Source organism: Podarcis pityusensis (genome assembly GCF_964106645.2).
Source record: "Podarcis pityusensis genome assembly, chromosome: 3".
NCBI classification, from domain to species: Eukaryota; Metazoa; Chordata; class Lepidosauria; order Squamata; family Lacertidae; genus Podarcis; species Podarcis pityusensis.
Window position 1 is genome coordinate 55142420 of NC_138026.1, and position 12107 is coordinate 55154526.

At 42.3% G+C, this 12107-nt stretch overlaps 1 protein-coding gene across 5 annotated transcripts in view; it reads right to left on the reverse strand.

The window, feature by feature from the left end:
- The window catches only part of TBC1D32 (TBC1 domain family member 32), a 69608-nt gene that overhangs the window by 55444 nt on the left and 2057 nt on the right, over positions 1–12107 (reverse strand). For 4 of the 5 annotated variants that reach the window (XR_013984342.1, XM_080999505.1, XM_080999504.1 and 1 more), the window contains exons 2-8: positions 11105–11259; positions 10051–10212; positions 4392–4569; positions 2831–2902; positions 2144–2269; positions 284–362; positions 75–178 (exon numbers count right to left, since the gene is read on the reverse strand). Coding sequence is in view for 4 of the 5 variants with exons in the window: in XM_080999505.1 (XP_080855631.1) it covers positions 75–178; positions 284–362; positions 2144–2269; positions 2831–2902; positions 4392–4569; positions 10051–10212; positions 11105–11259 (876 nt within the window). In the remaining variant the exon portion in view is untranslated. Of the gene's footprint in view, positions 1–74; positions 179–283; positions 363–2143; positions 2270–2830; positions 2903–4391; positions 4570–10050; positions 10213–10241; positions 10434–11104; positions 11260–12107 lie in introns of those variants that run through there. The other variant, XM_080999506.1, reaches the window with a different exon arrangement.

Below are 12107 nucleotides of genomic sequence, written 5' to 3' on the forward strand. Positions count from 1 at the left end.
GTTTGCTTTTTTTAAAGACTGGATGGGGAAAATAACTAAATTTGAAAAAGAAATATGGGAAAACTGATTTGTACCTTTTTAAGTAAACGGATTATATCTGGGTTGCTTATATCAATACCTATTGATATGGTAGGAACATAACTATCTTCAGAAAGGAAGTACATCTCTAAATACTTTGCTGTAAAGAGATAAATAATTGCCAAATAATTTAAGAGGCAATTTTAAAATGGTTGCTGGCTACAGAAAGCAAGTAACATTTCTCCATTTGACTTAATGAACTTACCCAAACTTGTATACAGTTCCCTTGTCATATTTAGTGGAGAGGAAGAAAATGTCTTGGCATAGAATTTCAAAACTTTGTCCTGAAACAGTAAAAATGAAAGCTAGTTCATAAAATCTAAACAGAATTTCAATGTTCTGCATCAGCAGCAATGTTATAAAGAATATCTGACTTGCTAATTTATTTCATTTCATTTTTTACCCAGCATTCTTCGAAGGCGTTTCAAACTGTTGTCTTTCTGCCTCACAACAACCCTGTGAGATAGTTTATGCTGAGAGACGATCAGTAGCCCAAAATTACCTAGTGAACTTCATGAGTGAATGGTGATTTAAATCTGGGTCTCTATAGTCCTAACCTGATACTAACCACTATACCACACTGGCTTCTGTAGCTCTAACATACACCAGATGCACCTGTAGACTTTTCATTCTAAATAGAGTATTGTGCAAAAGCTGAAAATTGTTATAATAACATAACTCCCTATATTGACAGCTGAAGCACTTGGGCCTATATATAAACACACAGACAACAGGCTATACAGTGGTACCTCTGGATACGAACGGGATCCGTTCCGGAGCCCCGTTCGCATCCTGAAGCAAATGCAACCTGCGTCTGCACATCTGCGGGTCACAATTTGCCGCTTCCATGCATGCGCGTGACGTTATTTTGACCCTCTGTGCATGCGCGAGCAGCGAAACCCGGAAGTAACACGTTCCGTTACTTCCGGGTCGCTGCGGAGCACAACCCGAAAGCACTCAACCTGGAGCAACTTCAACTCAAGGTATGACTGTATACACAAAACACGTTGTATAGCGGCCATGCCAAAATGTACCTACGGGACCTCTCCCTCAATATCTGGAGTTACCTTGATGGGAGAACACACCACCACTGTATCAAACAATAAGATAGCTTATTGATATATTACTATATTGGAAGGCAGAAGGTTTGCTATAGTCCTGCAGGCTTTCTATTTCCGTGTTTACCTGAAGGAGCATCTCCACCCCCATCGTTCTGCCTGGACACTGAGGTCCAGCGCCGCGGGCCTTCTGGTGGTTCCCTCACTGCAAGAAGCAAAATTACAGGGAACCAGGCAGAGGGCCTTCTCGGTAGTGGCACCTGCCCTGTGGAACGCCCTCCCATCAGATGTCAAAGAAATAAACAACTATCTAACGTTTAGAAGACATCTTAAGGCAGCCCTGTTTAGGGAAGTTTTTAATGACTGATGTCTTAATGTATTTTTAATCTCCTGTTGGAAGCTGCCCAGAGTGGCTGAGGAAACCCATCCAGATGGGCGGGGTATAATAAATAAATAAATAAATAATTATTGTTATTTTACATTCATTCAAAAAATGTGTAACACCACATAGCCCAAAGGCCAAATGAGACCCAGCAGTGCTCTCAATGTGGCCCGTAAGGCTGTTTTCCCCAAACCATGTCATATGTGGCAACAAGTGTGGGGTAGGTAAGGAACTATTACTGACAGTGAGCATGCCTGAAGTTGCCACCTGATGTTGTAATGGTATGAAGTGACTGACAGGTTGACAGCTCTGTTCACCTGTCAAAATGGCTTGTGGGGAAGCTCAGGATTCAGCCTACCAAATAGAAAAGCTTCCTGATCCCTGCATTACAACAGGGACAATTAAAATGCTGCATACATAATTTTATGCATGCTATTCAAGGAAGAAGTAGTAGTAGTTATAAAGAAAGACGTACTTGGCCTGCTTCATTTAAAATCCCAATAGTCACTTTTCTACATGGAATTTCTGAAAGGTATGTAAAATCTTTGCATGTGCTTTGATTTTGAACACTATATAAATTATGATCAAGCGATACATTAGGAATGGTAAAAAATAATTTCCTTACACTGAAACTGGAATCCGGATCTGAAAGTGCTGTTGCAAGATGTTTACGTAAATTAGCCCAACTCTCACAGTTTAATATATCAGACGGAGGAGCAGAACACAATGTCTGCATAGCTTCCTGACGCACCTGCAACATCAAGGTAAGATATGGGTTTAAAAAATCACAGAGTATTATCATATCAAAACAGAAATCTTCAACCAATGTGATGACCCGCACGTGCACACACACACACATACGGTAAGGTAAAGGACCCCTGGATGGTTAAGCCCAGTCAAAAGCGACTATGGGGTGCGGCGTTCATCTCGCTTTCTGGCCGAGGGAGCTGGCATTTGTCCACAGACAGCTTTCTGGGTCATGTGGCCAGGATGACTAAACCACTTCTGGTGCAATGGGGGGGGGGGGGGGAAACAACCAGTGGACCATAGAATAGTCTACCCTCCTCTATATGTTGTCCACCTTTAGCTCTCCTGCACAATGCCTCCATACTTCTGCTTTCCTTAGAGTCTAGATCTCACCTTCCACTTCCTCTTCCTAAGTCTCAAGCCCACCCGCGTATAAAGAACTAATAACAAATCATGCCCCCTCCAAATGAGACTATCCAAGTTCAATCAAGCAATGTGAGCTTAGGATGTGCTAAAATAAAAAGTATTGTCTAAGTGGGTGTGTCCATTTGCCTTTTAGACTCACCTCCTTAGGTTGTACCGGATCAAGCCTTTCTACCAGTAGTTGCAATTGTTCTTGATTCATGAATGTATAACTCTGTAACACATTGCAAAATGATCATTAAGTAACTCATTAAATTAAAAAGATTAATAACTATAATAATTAGCTATTATTAGTGAAATAAAAATTATCTTTATGGGATTCACATTATCTTAATGAAATATTAAGGGGGGGTATTGTTAATTATCAAATATAAGGAAAAAATGTTACCTTTCTATTTTTAATATCCTTTCTATTTTTAATTATACAACATGTGATACATGGTTTACCAACCATAACATTTTGTAGAAATAAAGGTAAGGCATTTTGGAAAGACCTAAACTTTATAGTGCTGCTCCCAGTAAAAAAAATCACAGAATCATAGAACTGTAGAGTTAGAAGGGAACCTAGGATCATCTAGTCTAACCCCTACAATGGAGGAATCATTGAGAAGGTTTAAGTACATAGTAAACATTTTGAATATTAATTAACTTTTATCTGGGAAGTAAAGTACTGTAATTAGACTTAGTACTTAAATTGTATGGGGTGCATGTACACCTTTGGTTCCCACCCTGCACTCAGCTCTAACTTGTGGCTCCTAGAAGCTGTCAGAATGTGACAGCTGGCCAGCTAAACCAAGTGAAGATAGCCGATGGAATTAGTGAATTAGGCACTTCCGCCTGCATGCGAAGACAGGCTCCGGCGTATTGAGCCCTGAGGCGGTTGTATGCCTCCTTCCAGCAACTCCTGCAGCCAATCTGGTGTCAAATGTATAGCTCTGCTTTCCGTTGGGCCATAATAGCAAGGCCAAGAGTGGGGGTCTTGTCATCTGAGCAGCCCAGGACCTCCATACACACTGCCCAGGCTTGCACCTCCAGGAGGTCACTTCAGTGCTACTAACACAGCAGTTTGGCTACACCCCTGGAGGAGCACTCCATTGTGTCTCGAGACACAGAGATGCCAACAACAACTTAAACTGACTTCAATATTGTGGGTACCCTGTGCACACAGTGGAGATGTGTAGAACTGCACTGAGGTTGTTGGGAAATCTTAACGCTGTGAGAATTCTATGCATGCCCTCAGATAAGGTATTCTAACTTTCAGTGGAGATAATACAACCCCATAAAAACCAATAGGCTTCCAGCCCTCGATCTAAATGGAATGGATTTTATCTATTGATTTTGCAGTAACAATTTAAAGAAAATATAGCCTCAAGTCTGGCAGTGTAAGTCAGAGAAAAGAATTTCTCATTGATTTCATCAGCAACAAACAAGAGGAGGAACATGAAGATGAAATCACAGAAACCAACTAGGGCTCTCCATTAACTCTAATGGGAGTGTATTTAGATATGACAGCTATTTTGGTGGCATAGCTCTATGTCAGCAGGGAAGTAAGGCCCAGCCCAGGGGAGGATAGAAAGGCAACTATGGCCAGCTAGTCACTCTTCCATTCCTTACCACACCCCTGCCTTCCCCTTACACCCTTGTTGTTACAACCGCATAAAAGATGGCGGCCCAGCAAGATTATTACATAGACTTGACCATACCTGATTAAATGAAGAATCACTATCAGAGCAATTATCTGTATAGTAACTGCTGTGCTGTTCTGTTTTCACCTTCCTCTGAATTTCCTTATAGCGCATCTGATCTTCTTCAAACTTGTTAATTAAAGATTCAACTACAACCATCATAACATTCTTCAGAGAATGCATCATTTCTCTATACCTTCAGAGCAGAACAAATGTTATAAAAACAAACAGACTAAAGTTGACAAATCTTATTACACACAGGCTGAACTCCTAAGCACGAACATCAATGGGACTTAGTTGTGGATAGGTAAGTACAGTCAATAGGAAGTGATTGGTCTCTTTTTGTGGGGGCTTTGCACTGGTAGCATCGCAGTCAGAACAGAAACTTTTAAGGGGAAGCAATGGTTGGGAAGTTACCTTCAGAGATGTCCAACCATACGAGAGGGAAACCATACAAATGTTAGTACCTATTCACTGAAGGACTTTTACACGATAAACTTGAAAGTGGAGACTTAACTGGAAAATAGAAAAGGTCACAGATTGCCATAGCAAACTGATTTACATTCAGATACAAACCAACCAAGCCAGTATCGGGACCAAAGAACAACAGTACAGGAAAATACAGTCTCTGTATTGCTGAACCACAAACCATATCTTTGGGAAACCTAGTCAAGGCTGCCTTGGGTGTTTTTAGGTACTATATATTTTCTGACAAGACAAAGGTGCTGTTGTGGGCAGCTGGGGAATAAATCTGTTCTGGATGAAGCCACTATCCCCTGTAGGAGCAGATGCAAAGACTACACCAGTTTTGTTGCTTGAGGCCCAAATAATCTCAGTTCCAAGAATGCCTATCTCCAGTTTAAGTTGATCTGCCTCCCTAGATTGCAACAGCTTTGCTGCAGTGGTCCATGCTCTGTTGAACTCTAGAGTTGACTACTGTAATGCAATCTACATGGGGCTACCATTGAAGACAGTCTGGAAGCTGCAGCAGAACACTATCATATTATACTTGGACTTTCGGAGGAAGAGAGGGGAACTAGCCCCGTTGTACATCAGTGTGGAGAGAGTCTCTTCCTTTAAATTCCTGGGAGTTTATCTTAGTGAAGGCCTCACTTGGAAAAACAATATAACTCAGGTGGTTGGGAAGGCCCAACAGGGACTCCATTTTCTCAGGGTCTTGCGAAAGAACAATGTTAAACAACAATTGATGACCTCCTTCTACCGGTCCACAATAGAAAGTGTCCTCTCATATTGTATCAGTGTGGTACGTTGGCTTGACAGCCACGGAGATAAAGTCTTTACAGAGGGGGGTGAACACAGCACATGATATCATGGGCTGTCCCCTGAGCCCACTAGATGACATCGCAAGGGTTCGTTGCCTTAGGAGAGCGAGAAAAATTCTCAGGGACGATTCACACCCCGGCCAGCACCTCTTTAATCTTCTACCCTCGGGCAGGAGATATAGAAGTATACAGTGGTGCCTCGCAAGACGAAATTAATCCGTTCCGCGAGTCTCTTCGTCTAGCGGTTTTTTCGTCTTGCTAAGCAACCCTATAAGCAGCTTAGCGCTATTAGCGGTTTAGCGGCTATTAAAGGCTTAGCGGCTTAGCTGCTAAAAGGCTATTAGCAGCTTAGCGGCTTAGAAAAAGGGGGGGGCGAAAAAAAATCTCAAGACTCGCAAGACATTTTCGTCTTGCGAAGCAAGCCCATAGGGAAATTCGTCCTGCGAAGTGCATCGAAAAACGGAAAACCCTTTCGTCTAGCGGGTTTTCCGTCTTGCGAGGCATTCGTCTTGCGGGGCACCACTGTAATCAGTCATACCAACAGGCTAAAAAATAGTTTCTATCTGTGGGCTGTTAGGCTGCTGAATGGAAAATAATATAGTGCAACTGACTTTCGGGGTTGGTGTGTTGCGCAACAAGCACACAGAGTGCAATGAGATTGAGTGTTAGGGGGACGGGGGAGGCTCGGTTAATTTCATTGTATGCAGGTTGAACATTGACAAAAAAAGGTACTGCTACTACTGTACTATTATTATTAAATTATTCCTATCCTTCTGGAATTGCACTAAATTCCCATTTGCTACCAGGCCCAACTCAAGGTGTTAATGTTAGCATATAAAACCCTAAACAATTTAGAGCCCAAATGCTGGAAATACTGCCTCTTCCTGTATCTGCCGAGTCAGACACTGTAGTCTGCAGGGTAGGTCCTTAATGTGGTCCTGTCAACAGATGTATCAATAATGCAAGATAGGGCCTTATCCTTGGCAGTGCCCAGGTCATGGAACTCCCTCCCACTAGAGATTCAGTAGTCCGTCCTCCCAGTGAAAAGGGAAAGGGTACTGTGAAATAAAGGGTATATGGGATATTTATTTGTGATTTTATACACTGCCTTCCTAGTCACTCCCCTTTACAGTCTTAAAAAAGAATCCCATGAAGACTGAGAATCCTAAATAACAGCATATAGCCTTGGGGTTTTTTTATATAAACAAAGGCTACCCTACAAGGATGAACATAGCCTGGCATTCATCTGTGCTCTCTAAAAATTATTTCTTTGTGCGGTTGGCTCAAAACTGACATGGCATTCCTAAATGTAAATAAATGGCTTATTAAAAATACAGCAGTCCACACATTAATTTATAAAAGCAATTAAGAACTGATTAAGTAACGAGGTTTTTCACAATGACATTTCTAATTTCCTCTCACAGAACAAGGCCATCCACATATCATTGAAAGTACTATTAAAATGTTCCTAAGATTGATCTCATCATTAGAGGTTCACTGAACTTTTCTACAAGGGGTCCTCCTTATCCTTGGTACTTTCACATTCGTCTTGCAATCTCCCACTGTCTGAAGGTTATCTGGCTATATTTAAAGTGATCAACACTTCCAGTAATATTTTGTTTGGTAAAATCTCATAACTAACTGGGCTGACAGAAACATTTCAGTAATTAGTATTTATTGAATGCACTTCTTACCCATTGTAAATAATTATAATTGAGTTCTAATTTTGCTACTATTCACAGAAATTGTTGATAATCATAATACCCTAATCCAATACCACCTATGAACACAAAAGCACCAGTATACACACAGCAGTGTCATGCTCACACAGGCACCCCCAATTAATGCCAAGGACAGATATGTCCTCACATCCGACAGTACCAATGTAATTACACTGAACAGTGAAAATCCCACTTAACCGAAATCTTTTTACTGGACCACCTGACGGGCTCCAGATTAGATTACAGTTTACAGTCCCTCCCTGAATCCCTTCTTAGAGGTAGAAAAGATGCATAATCATTGTGTGCATACCTCTAGCTTGTTACAGTGTGGTAATCTGCAGCACAGTGCTTTAAAGTAGCATTAAAAAAGATGCAGAAGAAAAAACTACTGCAACAAATACAAAAAAAAAACACACCAAAAAACACCAAAGAGTAATTTTTGGTGAAGGCTTGCAGATAATAAATTGGCTGTACTTATTACACTGCTTCCTTCCAGAGACATTTTGTAAAATGTACTGTAAATGAGGTGAAACTTTGAACTTGGGGGGGGGGGTGCATTCTTTGGTAAAGTACAGTGGTACCCCGCAAGACGAACGCCTCGCAAGACGGAAAACCCGCTAGACGAAAGGGTTTTCCGTTTTGGAGGCGCTTCGCAAAACGAATTTCCCTATGGGCTTGCTTCGCAAGACGACAGCCCATAGGGAAATCTCAGGGACAGCGGGGAAGCGCAGCGCGTCTTCCCCACTGTCCTCGGACCTCCTCCGAAGCCTGGCGGCGGGGCGGGGACACCTCCTCCCGCCGCCGCCGGGCTTCGGAAGGCTCCTCCGAAGCCGGGCGGCGGGGCGGGAACACCTCCACCCGCCGCCGGGCTTCGGAAGGCTCCTCCGAAGCCGGGCGGCGGGGCGGGAACACCTCCCGCCGCCGCCCGGCTTCGGAACGGTGCTCCGAAGCCGGGTGGGGGGGAGGGAACACCTTCTGAAGGCGGGCGGGGGGCAAAAGTCTTTGCTCCCCCCTGCCTGCCTGTCCCGGAGGGCTTTTGAAGGCGGGGGGGGAGCAAAGACTTTCGCCCCCCGCCCGCCTTCAGAAGAGGTCCAGGGCCTCTTCTGAAGGCTGGCGGGGGGCAAAAGTCTTTGTCCCCCCTGCCTGCCTTCCCAGGGGCTTTTAAATCGCCCCGGACAGCGGAGAAGTCCTCCGCTGTCCCGGGGCGATTTTAAAATGCCACCCGCCAGCATTTTAAGATCGCCCGGACAGCGGAGAAGTCCTCCGCTGTCCCGGGGTTTTTTAAAATGCTGGGGGTGGGAAGAAAAGCCCTTGTCCCCCCCCCCAGCCTTCAGAAGAGGTCCGGGGACAGACTGTCCCCGGACCTGGTCTGAAGGCGGTTTCCCTAGGAACGCATTAATTGATTTTCAATGCATTCCTATGGGAAACCGTGCATCGCAAGACGAAAAACTCGCAAGACGAAGAGACTTGCGGAACGAATTAATTTCGTCTTGCGAGGCACCACTGTACTTACTGTAAAGAGCTTATTGTACAAATTCATCTGAATTAGCTTTAAGCAGGATATATATTCTCAACATTTCTGGTCAAATTACACCCTACAATTTTGGCTACAATTCCATTTACATGGAAGTAAGAACCACTGAACCCAACTGGCTTACTCCTTGAGTATGCATGTATAGGACTGCGACACCATGCCATTATTCCATGGTACCTAGCACACTTGTTTCAACAAAGTAGCAGAAACAGTCATTCAGAAGGAACAGGTGTCTCAGGATATGCATGAAATGTGAGGTGCACATTAATATCAAGTCTTCCCATGCTCATACTTATGGAATCAAAATCATACCACTGACACATGAGCGAGGTATAGGCAGACTCAGAATAATTCTGAGGTACATACAAGTACCAAAACTCTGCGGGGTAGAAAGCTAAGGAAGGGAGACACCAATTCAAAAAAGCAACAACCCAGCCCCTGAAATACTCCACAGCACAAACCAAGAAGATGAGAAGAATCCGCTGGATCAGGCCAGTAACCCATCTAGTCACCATCCTGTTCTCATAGTGGCCAACCAGAACTATTGAGATGCAGAGAAAAAACTAACATAGTTGGGTGGGAGAAGAATAGAGCTGCAGGAACAGAATGAGACACATACAACAGACATATATTCCTGGTTCACACTTAAAAACTAGACTGAAAAAATAATAAATGAAGCTGGAATTGGATACCAAGCGCGTCTACCCCACCCTCAAAAAGATCCAAGAGGAGAGGAAAAAACAACAACCCAAAATTAGCCTAGTGAGGACTGGGCATGTTCAGTGGGCCTGGGATGCTGGCTAATGTTCAAGGAGAGGAGGGGAAAACCAGGGGGGTGAGGACAGGATAAAATGGCTGGAAACCAGTATTCTACACTGCAGTATTTTGTTGCAGGGCCACTTGTTTGAGTTTTAATGCCAGCATAAAATAATTTTTTTCTGGCTTAAGCAAGGAAATATTACAAACAATGTCAAATCTGAAGTCAATCTTTCAGAAGAGTTACAATAATGAAGTAACACGATTTCTGAAGGACAGTGCCAGGAACCGATAAAATCAAGTATAAGCAGGAAAGAACATTTGAGAAAGTCATTCTTTTTGGACACTGTAGGTTTTTACATGTGTTTTGTACATGTACTCACTCTTTTGATTCTCGAGTCTTTTTAGTAACATGCTGTACCAGTGTATCATACCCAGATCCTTCACCCTGATTCTGTGCAGATGTACATTTCTCAGTTTCTTCTTCTATTACGGAGCCCAGCATGCTACTTATGTATTGCCTAAGATACTTCACAAATTCATAGCTGTAATAAACATGTAAAGTATAACTTACTTTGTGCTGTTGTATTTTCAATGTTACATAAACTGTATTTCATCAGGCTACTGCTAGAATTCTGTACAGCAGGAGTTGGTCTAGGAACCTGTGGTCTTCCAGATGTTACTTCTATCATCTCTGACCACCAGCCACTCTGGCTGGGGCTGATGAAACATCTGGTTGTTAGATTCCACAGGTTCCCCACCTCTGCTGTAGAGGCTTCATGAAAGATTAGCAGATTTTTAACAGTAGATTTGCAGAGGTGAAAAGAAACTAGGTATTTAACTCACACCGAGTTTTGAAAGAATTTGTGGTCTATCTGCCAACTGGAAAAAATAAAGTATTTCTCCATAAATACTTAGTGTACATAATCCTATGGCTGCAAAATTATCAAACACACATAAAAAAGGAAAATGTAAAGATATATCTAATGTCTCAAAAACCATAGTTCACAAATGTTTTCAGTTATTATACATAATGCCACAAAGCAGCCTGCTAGATTTGTACAGATGGCTCAGTATTTTTTCCCCATTCCAAAATATATTGCAATTAACCGCTTGCCCACAGACCTGGGGCAAGCAACAATTCTTTCCACATGAGTAGCTTGGTAGAAACAGCCTGTGAATGACAGACAAGCATTTAACTAAGTTGAAAATTGTTTCTTAAAGACATCTGCAGGATTGTAACATCTCAATTTCTAAAATCAACTGACTGGAACATTATATGTATGAGTACCCGCAATGTTCTAACAACACACAATCAAAAACATTGCATACTGCCAGTCATCAGCTGCAAAACTGCAGCAGCAAGTTTCCCCACATGGATCAGCAGTCACTATTCAGTTCAATGATGACACAAAAATAAACTTTCAAAAAAATTACTTGTGAAAATTTTCATCTGTTTCCTCCAGATGTAGAAGAATCTCTTCTGCACACTCTACTGATGGCGCTCCTGTGATTTTTTCTTTGACACTTTGCAGTAACTGTCTGAGCATACACTGCAAAAGAGCTTCGTCTTCACTAGAAAAATGAGACATCTAAAGAAATAAGCATAAACATTGCATTTCTGTAATACTCAGTAATACACAACTCACTCTAAGCTTTTACAGATTTAGACTGAAAGGAAATGAAGCCTAGCAAGTTCTTAGCAGAAATATGAGATACAGAAATCTAATTCTAATTTTATATGATTATTATCTGCTGTTGCTGTATTACCTGCATTCTCCGGGCCCAAATTCCTGGTTTTTTCTTTCCTTTACTGCCTTTCTCTCAGGCAGCAGTGACACAGGTAAAAGGAGCGCTATTTTATCATCTTTATTAGCACGAATGGGCCTACAGACATGGCTTTGGGCTGACAATGGATGATCAAGGTCATAAAAAGAAAGTGTTAGGCTTTCTTGGCATCCCTAAATAATTCCTCCATTCTTAGAAATGTGAAATCCATCAAAGTTTGGGGGAGTAAGAACAAGAGGCACTATGAAATTGATTTTGGGCAGAGGTAGAGACACCTTAATAACTTGTGAGGAACTTAGGGTTGTAGCCAACTAAATCGTACTCAAAGAAAACCCATCAAATTGAAGTCAGCTAAGTTAGTCATGCCCATACAAGGGGCCACTCTGAGTTTTATTAACATTAGAAATGTAGTACTGAAGACAACTCAGTTAATACTTGAAACTTTCATGGCAAAAGACTTCAGTGAAACTAAATGAATGCTTTATGTATTTTACCACATCAAAAACAATGGCCATACAAATGGAATCATGACTACACCCAAACAAAAGTGAATTCAGAGAAATAAGTGCCTAGGGAGCAATCTATAGGAAGTGCTACCAGGATGTGCAGGGTTAGGATCTAGCGGATCTCTGGCTGAGAGTTGCCAGCACGG